Source organism: Rattus rattus, chromosome 6, assembly GCF_011064425.1.
Source record: "Rattus rattus isolate New Zealand chromosome 6, Rrattus_CSIRO_v1, whole genome shotgun sequence".
NCBI lineage: Eukaryota > Metazoa > Chordata > Mammalia > Rodentia > Muridae > Rattus > Rattus rattus.
The window spans coordinates 136,335,254-136,351,318 of record NC_046159.1 but is presented as its reverse complement, the minus strand read 5'-3'; the positions used below and the strand labels follow the sequence as shown (position 1 = coordinate 136,351,318).

The following is a 16,065-nucleotide window of genomic DNA, read 5'->3' as shown; positions in this document are numbered from 1 at the left end:
ACAAAATATTCCACCCACAGTTTACCCTGCCTACAAGATATGCAGGGGTAACGATGGGACAGAAATTTAGGGAAGGGTCAACCAATGAGTGTCCCAGCTTGAGACCCAGGCCATGAGTGGGAGGGCACCCCTGACACAGTAATGGTCTTCAGCTGTAATCTAGCAGACAGGAGCCTAGCATAACTCATCTGAGAGGCTTTGCCCAGCAGCCTGAAACAGATACAGAGACCCACAGCCAAACATTAAGTGGAGCTTGGGGAATCCTGCGGAAGAGGAGGAGGAAGGAGCCAGAGGGGTCAAGGACATCATAAGAAAACCTAAGGAATCAACTAACCTGGGCCTGGAGGGGCTCACAGAGAATAAACTACCAACCAGAGAGCATGCATGGAAGGATCTGGGACCCATGTGCAGCCTGATCCTCTTGTGGGACTCCTAATAGGAAGAGGGGCTGTCTCCAACTATGTTCCCTACCTTTGGATCCCTAACTGGGCTGCCTTGCCTAACCTCAATGGGAGGAGATGCACCTAGTCTCACTGCAACTTGATATGGCAAGGCTGGCTGATATCCATGAGAGGCCTCCCTTCTTCTGAGGTGAGAGGGAAGGAATGGGAGAGGAGGGAGAGGAAGCTGTGATCAAGATGGAAAGTAAATAAATTAACATAAAAAGAAGAAAAAGAATGATACATGTATGAGATATCATAATGAAATCTCTTATTTAAAAAATAAGGGTTGAAGAAGTGTACAAACAATAGCAAGATTTGGCTGCAAATTTATGACAATCCTTGCTTCTGCAGTGTGATGTGACAGACTCCTGGTTGGAGGTGATACGTCCTGTCTCAGTTTTTTCAAAAGAAGGACCCTGATACAAGATGGCCAGATGTGCACAAGGAGCAAACTTTGCTCTATGCATACAATTATTAAAACCATTGCTAGGCTGGCTGGAGAGATGTCTCACTGGTTAGGAATACCGGCTGCTCTCCCAGGCAGCCTGGGTTCGAGTGCAGCATTCACCAATGGCTGTAAGTCCCGTTCCAGGGCATCCAGTGCCACGCCCTGCCTCCTCTTTTGATTCATGCACACATGAGGTGTACAGATACACAGCAGGTGAAATACTAAAATAAAAATAAATGAAACTTAAAAAATAAAAAAACAAAACAAAAAAGTGTTGGCTTGGTGGCGTATGTGTGTAATCTCGACCGCTACGGAGGTTGAGGCGGGAGAATCAGGAACCTGTTTCCGGTGAGACTGTGGGAAAAGGTAGCCTGGAGCTATACTCAGGTGGTACAGTGCCTGCCTAGCCTATGAGACGTCCTGAGTTTAACACGGACACCGTGGAAACAAGACAAGGTCCAGACGGTCCAGACTGCTTGGAGAAACCCAGCACTGGTCAGTGTCTCCATAAATACCTGTGGCTGTAGGCAGAATGGGGGCGGGGGGATCTGAGGAGGTGGAAAGGGAAAAGAAGACAACAAACTACAGAGAACAGGTCAAATCCAGACACAGTGACCCTCAGATTTTAAAAGTACCCTCACACAAGGTATCAATCAGAACAGCAGGTAAAGAGGAGCATGTCCCAGGGGACTGCACGCAGACAACGGCAAGCCTGTGGAAACCTCACAGGCTCACAAGGAGAAGGTAAAGGCAGAGAGAAGATCTGTGTATTGCAAAGCACGCAGCTGCTGAGGAGGGGGCCTTGCAATCCTGGTGCCACGGAGGGAATAATTTTAGGGAAGGAACACAGTATTTCAGCGTGAACTCTTCCATCTACTATGGCCTAGATAATTTTCAGACAGTATTCAACACAGAGCCAACAGTGCACACATTTTAGAGGAGAGTGGGCTGACAACAAGGTAGAGAAAGCCTTACAACAGGATTCTCAGAACACATAGGGACAGTACCTCAAGTTCTTCTTTTTCCCATTCCTCGTGGTGTCCTGACTTGGCCTTTTCTTTTTCCAAAGCCCACTGCAGCTCTAGTGACTTCTTCTGTTCCCTTGCTAATGTATCACTAAGGAAATGAATTTCATCGGTCTTCTCTTTAATTTCTGACCTAAGTGGGAGAGACATGAATGTGACATTATCTTGATGAACGAGGTTGTCATAAAAAGGAACTTGTTTTCCAACGCAGAGGTATCTGATAAACTAGCTATTGTATGTCGCCAAGGCTTCTAGACTGGTCTACTTCAGACGAACTACTGTCTCTAACAGTATAATTCTATCCCAGAAAGAGAATACTAATTAACTATTTTTTTGTCTTTTATTGTACAGAGAAATCAGGTGAATTTGTGTGTGTGAAACCAATGCCCACAATAAAAATGTGTGTACTTGCAGCATGCCTCTGGGAGGCAGAGTACCTCAGTATTCACATCAGAAATCTATCCTTATTCTTACGCATTCTTGATTCCCATACTTGGCAGACACTAGTCCACTAAAGCCCGAGATTAAGCATCAGTTAAACTAGTCGGTGGTAAGATAGAGGCCAAAATTATATCTAATAAGTGTAGACTGGAATAGAAGTCATAGCACAGGGTTATCAAAGCAGAGGGTCAGCTGAAACGATCACATTTTAAATGTGGGAACATCAGGTTTCCGCTGCAGCCATCCTTCTGCTATTTAACTTCCTGTGCTATCTGCATGGCGGTTATGACAAAGCAGAACACGTCCCCCGCTGACCCTAACCTAAAGCAGCTCCGCACACCTGAATGCTTCCAACTCCTTTAAGCGCTTATGCTGGGCCTTGAGTGTTGTTCCCAATTCCAGTTTTGCCTGTGCAAGTTCGTTTTTTAGTTCCGCAACCACCATCTTTTCCGAACTCAGCTGTTCCTGCAGCTCGGCTGCTCTGTCTCTCAGGCTGCCGAGTTCCAGTTGCATTTCCAGCACGTGGGACTGCTTCTGCTGCAGATTACAGTCCAGGAGCTCTGCAAGGAAGCCAGACTGGAGTTAAAGATAGCTTGGCAGCTCGCTTGTAATTAGCATTTTATCCTAAGAACTCATTTATAATTCAGGTGATTACTACAAAGACATCATCCCATGCTCCCAGGTCCCCAGACGGATACTCTGTATAGTGCTGCTTGTCTCAGTGTGCTAGGGGCAAATGCTTCAGAACTAAAAACACAAGGGAGGGACAAAAATGTAACAATGTATTAATAGATGCAGCAACTTTAGATGTGCATAAGATATTGTAGACAGGAGCTTGCATATTTGTATATGTGGAATGACAACCATTCACACTGAAAATTCCCAATAATTTCTGATAGCCACACTCAAGACTTAAAGGAGTCACCCATGGGACAATGACTATAAGATCCAATTATTACTGTTTTCTTTCAGACGGGGTTTTTCCCTGTAACCCTGACAGACTAGTCTGAAATTCTCAGCAACCCTCCTGCTTTGGTGTCCTAAATCCCGGGACCACAGATGCGAGTCAGCACACCCAGCTCTGATTCAGCTTTTTCGATTACAAATCAGAACCTATGTGGTGACTTCAAACTAGTGCTGAAACTCAATTACCAAAGACGTAGCAAGTGTCCTCAGCACACATGATGAACACGTGTCCTCAGCACACATGATGAACACTCCTCTGTGAGTAGCTCAATTAAAACACACCCTACTGGAATGTAGGAAAAGTACCCCTAAAGACACACAGATGTAAAATGCAGCTGGTGATGAGAAAGGGGGATAAATCATCCCATCTACGTTTAATTAAAACACTCCCACATGCACAGTACACACAGAAGGGCAGCATGTCTGACAAGAGCAGCTGTTGGCAAAACGTAAGCAACAGAACACTGAACCCCATTAGTGAATACCACACTGGTATGATCACTTTCCCAAATAGTTTGGGCCCGGCATGGCAGTGCACACCGGCCACCCTCGCTCTTGGAAAGGTGGACAGGAGGACCAGGAGCTGACGATCATCCTTGGCTACATAAAGCTCGAGTCCAGCTGGGATATATGACACCCTCTCAAAAATAAGTCTGTTTGGCTCTCTCCAATAAACTTGAAGTTACACATCCCATGACCCAGGGATTCCCTTCCTTGGAAGCTGGAAACACTGATGTCCATGTGTATCAGATTCTCTAGAGGAAGTGTCTTAGCTGCTCCAACTCCAACAGCTCACAGCTGAGAGAAATCTCCACAGCAACAAAAGCTAACATGGAGATATCTGCAGAAACTTGCAAGAATATCATATGAGGTGAGGAAACAAGGCACAAGATACACACAGATTGATACTCATTTTATAATTTGGTATAGTGTGTATCTGAAGTTTGTAAGTCACTGTATGGATGCTACACATTACAATTTTGTAAACAAAAGATTAAAAATAAACAGCTCCTTTTATTGTGGATTCCCTTTTATTTTAGACAGACATCTTAGGAGGGCCAAGGACTTTTCTCAATGAAGAAAATAAACCCAATGAACTGAACCATATCGATGGAATACCTGCCTTAAATTAAATATAGCTATTTAAAACCAACTTGACAACCACTAACCCTAATAGTAACAATCTCTTTCGTGTGGTGAGAATGAGACGGGAAGGGGCCTGAGCGGAAATGCAACACAGCCAACACTTCCAGCTACGGGATCAAGAGAGCCTGGAATGCACACACCTTGGCTGGGTTTCTCAATTTCTTGTTCTCTTTCCAGAGTTATTTTCCTGCCATTAATTTGAGCACGCAGATCTTCTATTTCAGTCAGTAAGCTCCTCCTATCTGCTTTTTGGAGACAGTCCATTGCTGTTTGATATTCAATGCCCTGTCATAACGGTCAATGAAAAATTAAATAATGGAATTAATGACCAGGAAGTCTGAATGACAAAGAATGGAGCACACATGCTACATTTTTCATTAAAATTTTTTCACAATTTTTCTTGTCCAAAAAAGTCTGTGAAGGTTTGTTGCAGACAGATGGACTTTTATTTCTAAATATTGCTGTGCATTTGCTAGAAATAGGAAGGTTCTTGTTTTATTGTTTCTTTACTTGCTATGTGTGTCTGTGTGCGTGCATGTGCTCCACAGTGGGCGTGTGGCAAAGGACCATCTGTGAGACGGTTCTCTGCTCCCACGATGGAGGTCCACGTGATGGAGCTGAGGTGCATCGCCTGCTGGGCCGTCTCTGGCGCAGGACAGACTACACAGGCACAGGATTATCATTAACAGCAGTTAACATTATCTAACGTGAATTTAAATTTCGCCCACTGTCCCCTATAGGAAATTGAAGGTAGTACTAATAAGTCTTTTGGGACCTTGAAACTTCTGCAGAGCACAGGCAAATTTGTCCTACAGTCAATTAAAACAAAACACACACTCCCAATCCTTACTTTGTATTAATTTGAGCCAAAGCTCTTGTATCCTCTCAGCTAGCTTCCTCCCACAATAATGTCCTACACAAGTGGAAACAGCACACTGGTAAAAGGAAGCTGATAGTGTTATCTGAACTATAGGCTTATTTAAATTTTAAAAGTCATTCATTTGTATATGCACGTTGCTTTCTTGGTATCTAGCAGTATGACATTCCACCACCTATACTGGGGTTCATTTCATGTGCCATAGTCAGGATACAGAACCACTTCAGCAGATTCTTTTGAAGTCACAGCTTCTTCCCAGCCTCAATTCCTGGAAAGAACTCACTTGGTGTTGATCAGGATAACTTTACCATTTTAAGAGTTTCTATAGCAGACAGAATAGAGGACATCAACAGCTTGTTCCATTTTAGCTACTGAGCTGTTTTACTATCTCTCTCTCTCCCTCCTCTCTCTCTCTCTCTCTCTCTCTCTCTCTCTCTCTCTCTCTCTATCTATATATATATATACTTTTATGTGTATATGTGTGATTGAGCTTATGTGTCCACAATCTTGGAAAGCCAGAGAGAGCACTGGGTCCCCAAAACTGGAGTTACAAACATGTGAAATGCCATGTTGGAAATTGAAACCAGGTCCTCTGGAAGAACAGCCAGGACTCTGAACTCTTAGCTCCTGAACTGTCTTTCTAGCCTCCACTGAGTTGTAATTCACTGTACGGTGATACCACAGTTGGTTCATTTCCCATTGGAGAACAAATGGGTTGTTTCTAGTTTGGGAGCAATTATAAATAAAACACACAGATATTCATATACAGATCTTATTATACAGATCTTATTTGCTTTTATGCATTGTTTTGTCTGCATGTATGTAAGTGCATGTGTGTGTTTGGTGCCCACCAAAGTTGGTGGAAGAGGACACGGATCCCCTTGAACTGGAATTACGGATAGGTGGTGAACCACCATAGAGGTGCTGGGAATCAGTGTCCTCTGCAAGAGCAACAAGGGCCCATAACTGCTGAGCTGTCTCTCTAGCCCTAGGTTCTCAACACGATTAAGGTTTTCATTCCTGTCTAACTTGCGCCAGAATTGCTTTCCTGTGGCACTCGTCCTGCAGTGTGACACTGTGGGTCACAATGCAGTTGCTCTGAATCTCTACCTGAATTGTCACTGTCTCTGCTTTTCTGTCTCCTCTTCTAGTGATGCATGATGGTCTGATCCACCTCTTCCTGTCATGCATCTAATGGTAGCACGAAAAAGTGATGTGTCCTTTAAGGTCAGCATTTAGCTGACATCACTGCTACGCTGACCGACTACTTGAGCTGTCTGCAAGGATTCGCCACTGAGAGTTACTATCAATGAAAGTATCTTCAGGGGCATTAGTTCACAATTACATTACAAAGTTAACATCTTTCCATATGAACTTTAGCATCTACCACTGATTATTACTTGATAAAATAAATCATGTTTAATAAAAGATGATTCCTTAATGAAATTGCCCTGGGAGAACATTCACTAGGAGACACTCTATTGTTTTATTTTGTTCATGAATATGACCTCATGAATTCTTTTTCACTCTGCTTCATAATCTTTTACTATCATTTAGTTTAGGTATTAGGGGAGGACGGGGAGGAATGTATGTATATCGTGTCTTCCTGGAAAAGTTTTTTCACACAACACCTGGCCTTGAATTCAGAGACCTGCCAGCCTCCTGAGTGTTGGAATTAAGGGCATATGCCATCTCATTCAGCAAGTTTGATATTTACATTTTCTAAAATTTTGGCCAGTGTAAAAGCTTCAGGTTGGCTTCTTTGAGTTTTTGACACATTCTCTTTATTCTGTGATCAATTTTTTGCTATTCAGTGAAGAAAGAGAGTCCAGGAGAGTCTATGCTTTACCTCATACCTGCCATGCTCCAGTCCCAGAACCCTGAGTCTCCAAGGACCCACAGCTCCTTTAAAGGGAGAACTTGTCAAAAGCCGAGACCGGGGCACGCTAACGCTATGACATTTTAAATTACTGCTTCACTGTAGAGGTCGTCTCAAACTCTGTTTCTCCCTGGTTTTCTCCCAAACACTGGGGAACTGAAGCAGACTTTACACATGCTAGGCAAGAGGTCTACCGTTTAGCCACACCCCAGCCTTAAGACCCCTTAGGTTAAGAGATGCAACTCTACTACAAACTTGTGACCCCCCAGTCAACAGCCCGAGAGGCAGGAGTCACAGCTGTGAGCCATGATGGCAGCTGGTCTTAAATAAGGTCCTTTTTCCCTTTTGGCTTTTCAAGGCAGGGTTCTCTGTGTCCTGGAACTTGCCCTGGAGGCCATGCTGGCCTCAGACTCAGATCTGCCTGCCTCTGCCTCCCACATGCTAGAATTAAAGGTGTGAACCAGTTTTGAATGAATTTGATACCCTTTTTAAAAAGAAAAATCATTAACTCTGTTTTTAAAATGGAATGACAGACACTTAAAGTATTATATTTTTCAATTTTTATGGGTGTGTGGTATGTGTATGCACATGGGCTCACATCCATGCTTAATTTACACTGTTGTAGGCCATGTTCAACAGTGATGAAACAGTAACATATAGATAATCAGGCAACTTCAAATAAACCTGCTGCTGTGGTCTGAACGTGAAATAATCCTCATGAGCTCACATGTTAAGCACGTTGTTTCCTAATGGAGCAGATCCTACCTGGGAAGGTTCTGGAAATCTTAGGAATGCGGGGCTTCACTGGAGGAAGCAGGCCCCTTGGATGTGTCTCTGTAGGTTTTACTTGGTCCCTTACCCCTTATTCTTTCTCTGCCTCTGCCACTTGCTTCTAGTACCATGACATAACCCAGAGTTCATGAGGACAAAGACTACAAACCAAAACCTCTGAACCAGGGTGTGTGTAAACCGTTGTGTATGTAACACTTCTGTATGTAAGCTGTTCACATCATATGCTCTATTCAGCAATGGAAAGTCTGATGAATGCAGTCACACAGAAAACAAGATCACACCTAACCAGCCAATGATAATGTGGTCAAGGATTGTCCCTGGGGCCAACAGAGCACGGCAACTTTATCTTTCTAGTTTCTTTGGCTTTGTCCTTTTTTTTTTTAACTTCCTACATTCACTAATTTTCAGTGTTTCTTGCTCGGTAATGTAAGGTAAAACATCTGAAGTAATAGTTTTCTTCTATATTTTCTTAGTGGTTTTTGTTAAATGCTAACCTTCATATTTAAATCAAGACGCCAAAGAAAATCAATAATTCACTACTTCTTACTGTTCAAAAGAGGTTCTTTAAAACAATTTTGTTTTGATACCTGCTCTTGTATTCTTTGTTCCAGAGAGTTTAATAATCCGTCTGCATCTCTAGTGCTGAGAGACGTCAGCTCAGTTTGGAATGTAGCTAGTAAAACACTACGTTCCTTTATGAAAACACGCTGACAGGCAAGCAGAAGTTCACCTCGCCAGTCTGAGAAGCTGTCATGAGACTGACAGCTGTCATAGACCTGTGAAATGCAAGCAGCAAAAGTCAGTCTTCCAAAAAGGACGCTTTACATACATCCCAAAAATACTAGTCTACTAACAAAGATATATTTTCAAAAGTTCAAGAGAATGTATTTTTTTCAGGTGAGAAAAGATAAAAATAATTCACATGAAGCATATGTAAAAAGATAATTTACCCTTTAAAATGTATTACTGGCATTAAACAAATGTACAGCTATCTACAAGATAAATATTCTTTGAATACCTCAGCTTCTCTTTGCACTTGCATTTTAGAAATTAAATCTTTAAGGGACGAGATGGTATTGAGGTAAGTCTGTCTCTCTTTCAGCCAAGATTCTGAAAGCTGCTGAACGGAACGGTCCTCTCCATCGTCACAGAGGGGATTCGAGAGAGAAAGCACCTGCATGCCCTCACTGTGGACAGCTTTCACTAACCCCTGGAAATAAAGCATCGAAGGCAAAATTATGACTTCAAAGACCGAAGATTAAGACATACAAAGTTAAACAAGCAGCTTCATCAACCCCAACCGATTTTAAAAAGCCACTGTAGACAACTGGATTCCAACATTTCCAGATGTCTGCTTCCTGTGGAGTGGTGAGTCCTACTGCTGTCAATGTCTAAGTGTCAATGGCATGTCTAAGTCCCTTCCTCCATTTAGCTAACATAGTTCTAGAGTTAGTGATCAGTCACTGACTTGACCAAAAGAAAACCTGTGAAATATACCTTGCACCTTAAGACTGTTTTCATAACTTTGTCAAACAAAAAAAAGGTCAATAACATGGGTATGAAAAGTCTCCATACATACAATTTTAAACATATAAATTGTGGGACACCGCTGCATGAAAGAGAATGACTCTTGATGTCATTCTATTCTATTAATGAACATCATGTGTGGTATATAAACAAGGAACTTTGTCGTAAACCTTTTACAAGGGAAGAAACTGGTTTTCTAACTTCATGGGCCCCAAACGACAAGCAAAGGCACAGACAGACACACTGACCTCCACGACAAGCAAAGGCACAGACAGACACACTGACCTAAGCTCACGTTACTTTTGTGGGTCATTCATTGCTTTCGACATTGTCGCCTCCAGCAGAGACTGGAGACTTTATCACCACACATTACATATAACACAGTTTGAGTCAGGGTCATAGTGGGGTTACGAGGGAGAAGTAGGGAACACAGTTCACACATTCAGCTTCGCTTGTAAAATTTGATTACATGGAGGAAACTAAGGTATAGGAGTGGTGATTACATTGCTTTTCTTAAAGGTGAGTTCAATTTTAAAAAGCTGAGTACACGGTGCATAGTTTTAAATGATCTCAAAGCATCCAGCTGATTTGGTTAGACAAAAATCTGATGGAAGGCAAGTTACAATCTCTACCATATTGCACCGTAATATCTATGAGGCTTAGAAACAGATGCCCAAGAATTCTTCTAACTGTGGGGTTCTTTCTACAGGGACTTCAAATCAACTGCCCTGTTGGGACAGAGACAACACTGCCTGAGTTAACGAAGGGGCTTTGTCTCCCATACCTTTATTTTCTTTGGAAATAAATCTGAAGTTTCGCCTTCTTCTCGGCCTTCTGTTGCTGTATCAAATCCCTGGCTTTGACCCCAGTCAGATTCTGAATCTAAAATTAAGAAAATGACCACCTGTAATTACATGTTTACATACAAAATAACGCTTTTTAAATAAACACTGTTTCATTTGTTTAAACATTCCAGAATTTTATTCGACTTACCACTGGAGTATACTTCTCTACTTTGATAAGCAACAGAATCTGCCAAATCAGAAATGGAGGATCCCTAATTAAAGAAGACAAAATCAGAACATACAAGACTTTAAAATTTATTTACTAAAATATTGGACCTAATGAATAATTCATCTAGTTTCTGATATGGTTAAGGGAGAAATAAAGACATCAATTTAATCTGTCATACTGAAATGATGCACAAATAACAAGTCTAATTTCCTCCTCACAGATGTTGCCATAGGAAGGAACACTCATGAGTTACAAAATCACAATAGGCTCCAAACCATACGGAAATTCCTTATCTAACTATACAGAAAGATGTGGCAACATTGTGATTATATTATGAAAAGAGGTATTATTCCTTGGATCCTTTTGAAACGTTTCTCTTAAAAGCTTATGCTGTTGGAAGGCAAATGGCAGGACATAAAGAGTATATTCTATAAAGCCCACACACCTCTTTGCATCTCAGGCACTGGGTCATCTCCTTCAGGGTCTCGCACTCCTTAGTCAGTAACTGGATCGCAACAGAATGTTCTTTCTTCAAAGACTCGGTTTCTAAGATGTGCCTGGATTCCATATCCAAAATCTCAGCAGCATGGAGCTCTTGTATGCGCTCCATCTTTTCAGTAAACTGGTTGATGGTGTCTCTGAGTTCTTCTTGGGAGCGCTCGCTCTCTAAGTCGATCTGAACCCCAGCATGTCTAACAAGGATCTGCGGGGTCTGATTGCTGCTGCTGACCTTGCCCGTCCTCTCCATGGTCCCAGAGCCACCACCTCCCTCAACAGAAGGTGACTCTGGTATGGGGACCCTTCTGCTTTCCTGTTCCCCAGTCCCATTCTCTTTTTCTAAGTAGTGGGATAATTTCTCCTTGGCCTCTGTGAGTTGATCTTTAACTTGGCCTAGGTCTTTCTGAAGTGATGTTATGTAGCTCTCTTTTACCTAAAACATGGTGAACAGAAGAGCAGAGAAATCGGTTAAGTCTTGCGTGGTTAGAGCAGGCCTCAGGGTGGACACAGAGAGCACAGTTCATCGTCAGTGCTGATTTGCAGCGGGAAAGGAAAATCACACTCGATGCCTCATAGTTACTGCACCCTTTGTACACACTGCGGCCAGGTTACAGAGAAGTAAATTACGTCATCAGCCTCTGTTCTCATGGCGACTTTTAGTATTGTTTAACAAAAGCCTTACTCCTCCATCACCTAGTACAGGTAAGAAGCATCTTCCCAACCATTACTTCCAGAAAAACAAAACGAGAAGTTGCTGGTAAAGAAATGTAACCATGGAATTTTCTTTAAATCTAGAAAAGGCTTTCCCTAGCACTGAAGTTGAAAATCTAGACCTAGGGAATGCACTGAGAGGAAATGAGGTAAAAATGAATGAATTGGGAGCCATGTTGCTCATCTTACCAAAAGATCTTCTTCAAGTTTTTCTGTCCTTTCTTTGTAACTGTCGAGTTCTAAAGTGGCTGACTCAGCTTCAAAAGTTTCAAGGCCACCCAAAAATCCACCGTCTCCACCAGCATGAGTTAGCTGAGCAGTTCTCTGAGTGAGAGTTGAGGAGAATATTAGCACTGAGGAACCACAGTGATGTCCAAAGCACACCTACACTGCTTTACTAAGAATGGCTGCCTACAATCAGAGGACAAAATGGCTGGAGCTTGGTAAAATCAGCACGGACATTTGTTCAGAGCCATCACTCTACATGAAGATAATCAGAGCAATTTTCTGAGAATGAAGGTGAATAATGTCATTAGTATATGTATTAAAACACTTGGTTGCCATCCAAAACTTTCTAATTTGTTCCAGACATGACCAAGACACTCCTTACATGTCACAGGCAGCAGGTCTTACCCATCTTATTTATTACTCACAGTAAAGTAGTTCCCAGTCTTGTTACTGAAATTATTACCCTTTGCAATATAAACTAACAGTCCTTGTATTGTCTTCTGTACAATAATAAATAAACACAGTTTCAGATCGTTGCCTAAGAAGACTTACAGATCTCTAATACAAGTTTTTCCCCCATGAACAACAAAATCTCAACAGGTATAGAATTTGTGAGAGCTAATGACTTTTTCCACATTAAATCAGTATATTAATAATGTGAAAATTTTCACTTCTTAAAAGGCATGATGTCAGAGCACATGTTTAGGAAGAAATTAAGGGAGAAAATCCACATTAGTCTGGGAGAACAGAGCTAAAAATAAATAATTTTATATTTCTTATTTCAATAAATGACTTTAATGGAACAGATGTCATATTGGAAGACTACAGAATATAGTTTGCACTTGTTACTCTGGTGATAAAAATTAGTGTTAACTTTAACAGTGTCTACAGCTTTTTGCCCTAGTTTAAGGAAACTGCATTGAATACAGTATGTAAGCAAATTAAAAACCTACCATAGCTAAGCCTAACAGCAAAGTCTCCAGGCCAACTCTGAGCAGCTGTGCTTCAGGAAACTATAGACCATCAACCAAAGATCATCCCCAAAGCCTTAGCCATAATCACTCAAGGTAGCACTGTACTTCACTTGGGAGTTCTGTCTGTATATAACCCTATATACAGATAGGAAGTCTCTGAGTCAGTGCTAAACGATTCACCAACCACTATTCAAATAAAGTAATGCCTCTTCTTTAAGAACAGTATATTTTCATGAAATCTCATTATATATAAGTCGTTTGATGTAAACCAAACTCCAGATTTATCAGTAAACTATCACTGAACAAAGGAAAAGAATTACCTAGAGCATTTGAGTGAAAATAAACCATCACACTGAAAACTAACCTCTCTATCCCGAGGGCTTTGTTCTCTTTCTTCTTTCAGCCTTTTCTTGGCCTCTTCTAATAGCTTCTGTAGCGCCACGACTTCCTTTTCTGTCTCTGAGGCATTCTTCCCCACAGTTTCCATGTGTTTTTCCGACTTTATACCACTAAGCACTTCAGCTACACGGCTCTCCAACTCTGCTGGTCTCACAACGGCCAGTGTGGGGACATGTGACTCCAAATTGTTTTCTGTCAGACAATTTACATTCTGTGTATCTGTCCTTTCAGGTGCTGACGAGACCGTCTGCGTTTGCTTTTCCTGGTAGAGCTGCACACGGTCCTGAGCTGCCTCCATTTGGACCCGACTGACCAATGCAGCCGAGAACTTCTCCAGGATCTTCTGCAGGTTTGTGATCTTCTTCTGAAGCATTCCTATTTCAGACTGGTCTTGCTCTTGTATGGTGTCTATTTGTTTATGACACTGGGCAAGCTCGAAGTCCTCGGTGCTACCAGACCCCTGCAGTGGTAGTGACTTTATTTCTAGTATTGGAGAAGCTTTAGTGCTCTCTTGAAGACACATAAGGGAGGTCTGACTTTCTAGGGGCTGGGAAGCATCCTGGGCAGAGGCACCTTCTGGCTGCAGTTTGTCACGGCCAAGTTCATGCACAGTCACGTGGACACTTTCCTTGGGGACACTGGGAAGTTCTTTATTCAAGTTGCACAGTGCTTGTGTCAAGTGATCCATTTTGAAGTTGATTTCTTTAAGTACATTTTTCAAGTCTGTCAGTTCCTGGTTGGTGGTTTCTACTTGCTTTTCTAAGCCCAGCTTTTCAACAGTCACCCTGTCCAACTGGTGTTTAAAGCTCTCCTCGTCTTCTGGGAGGGCCCTGGCACCCTCTCTCTTCTGCTCAGTGAGGACCAACTCCTGCTGCAATTTCTCAATCACGCCATTGAGTTGCTCTGCTTCCTCTGCTCTCTGTTTCTTCATAAGTTCTTGTTCACTCATCAAACATTCAATCTGGGTTTCTAAATCTCGAATCTGGTCCTTTTGTTCTTCAATGACCTATTATTTAATGAAAAAGGATGCATACAAAATAAATGTATATTGTATTCTGGAAATTCTATTTTAAGAAGTGACCTAGCAGAAATGAGTAGTTCCTAAACCAACATACTGTCTCTGACACAGAGTGCTATTTCCAATACAGACCAGCAAGATACCTCCTCCTATTTAGAACTTCATTCTGGGAGTTCTGTTAAACTTGAGCTCAAACCTGAGCAGTTCATTTCCCGTTTGGAAAATAGTATCAGTGCGTCCTCTTGAACACAATGAAAGAGGACACACAACCGACGACTTTACTTGAACTTAGTTAGCAAGCGCCTTCCCCAGCTGAGCCATGGTATGTTTTTAAAATTGGATGGGAGAGGGCGAATGAGTGAGAAGGCTCAGTGACTAGGTGTGCTTATTCCGTAAGCATGAGAAGTGAATTCAAACCCCCAGCATACACATAAAAAGCTGGGCAGGACTGTGTGGGCCTGTAAGCTGGCTCTGAGAACCGGAGACAGGCAGATGTCGAGAGCTCACTGGTCAACCAGACTAAATGGAGAGCCCGTGTCGCGGCAATGAGGCAGAGAGAAGCAACAAAACATGCCTGATGCCCTGCTCTGGCCACTGTGTGCACAGGCACGGGCACACGTGTCTGCACACTCAGGTGCACACACCCTGTCCCGAGGGAAATTCAAGAGGGAAGTGAGAATTATCACTGTTTCGTGTTTTACATTTTAGTTCCAGCCTCTGACGTAGTGGGTCAGTGTTAGGACATAGACATGCAGCTCCCAGGCAGGGTCAGTAAGGACTGGTGACAGAGCAAGTGGGGGCTGGAACGCCGCCCTTGAGAAGAAAATGTTTTTCTCACTTGGCCTTAAACTATGTCTGCTGTGTCCTCTTTCTGTGGAAGCGGTTCTCACGCTCTCTTGGTAATGGTGAGTATACTTTGATAATAAGAGGGGTGATTTGTTATGTGAATATTTTGAGAAGAAACCTTTGTTTAGTCGTATTTCTTTGTTTAGTCTTGCCTCAGTTGTTCCTGGTATCGTGGGAATAATGATTTTATGGTACCTTGCCAAAATAAAAATTATAGTAACACATATTCATATCTATATAAGGATTAATAAAGCTTGCAACTGCGTGCAGTTGCTTCTGCCTTTGCTCTGCACCCCGTGTCCTGGTTGTGTGTGACTGTACCCAGGGCCTCCAATGCACTAGACGTTGACAGGTCAGGATGCTGCCTGTCAAACAGGCGAGCTGAGTCTCACTTCTGGGGCTCACCTGGTTTAAGGAGAAATTACACCCACAAGCTGTTCACTACCTCTCAAACATTGCAGGGTGAGTGCAAACTCACTCCCTTCTCCAAAATAGGTAAGTGTAACAAAAATTGAAAAACTATAACTCCTATTAATTTTGACAAATAAATTTAAAGTAGACACACCTTGTTATCTGTTGTGAGTTTAAGCTGCTGCTGGAGTTTTATAAACTGCTCATTTAATCGGTCAATTTCAATCTCCTTTTCTTGTATTAGCTGCGCAAATTTGCCAAACAGCATGGGCTGATCCTGAGTTGACACAGAATCAGATTCCTTCATGGTGAACCCGAGTTTTTCTATTTCCTCCTAGGGACGAAAATAATTCTCATAATTGTATGACATTACATGTTTCAAAACATACCTTGAATTACGTCTTATAAAACAGATGGCATGC

The 16,065-nt window shown here is 42.2% G+C and overlaps 1 protein-coding gene across 1 annotated transcript in view; it reads right to left on the bottom strand.

The window, feature by feature from the left end:
• Positions 1-16,065, bottom strand: part of Akap9 (A-kinase anchoring protein 9) — a 134,581-nt gene that overhangs the window by 18,690 nt on the left and 99,826 nt on the right. Inside the window, exons 29-39 of the mRNA XM_032907010.1 lie at positions 15,798-15,977; positions 13,334-14,374; positions 11,957-12,091; positions 11,004-11,489; positions 10,538-10,601; positions 10,329-10,426; positions 9,036-9,227; positions 8,605-8,793; positions 4,610-4,754; positions 2,698-2,917; positions 1,899-2,049 (exon numbers count right to left, since the gene is read on the bottom strand). Of these exons, the coding sequence (XP_032762901.1) occupies positions 1,899-2,049; positions 2,698-2,917; positions 4,610-4,754; positions 8,605-8,793; positions 9,036-9,227; positions 10,329-10,426; positions 10,538-10,601; positions 11,004-11,489; positions 11,957-12,091; positions 13,334-14,374; positions 15,798-15,977 (2,901 nt within the window). The remainder of the gene's footprint in view (positions 1-1,898; positions 2,050-2,697; positions 2,918-4,609; positions 4,755-8,604; positions 8,794-9,035; positions 9,228-10,328; positions 10,427-10,537; positions 10,602-11,003; positions 11,490-11,956; positions 12,092-13,333; positions 14,375-15,797; positions 15,978-16,065) is intronic.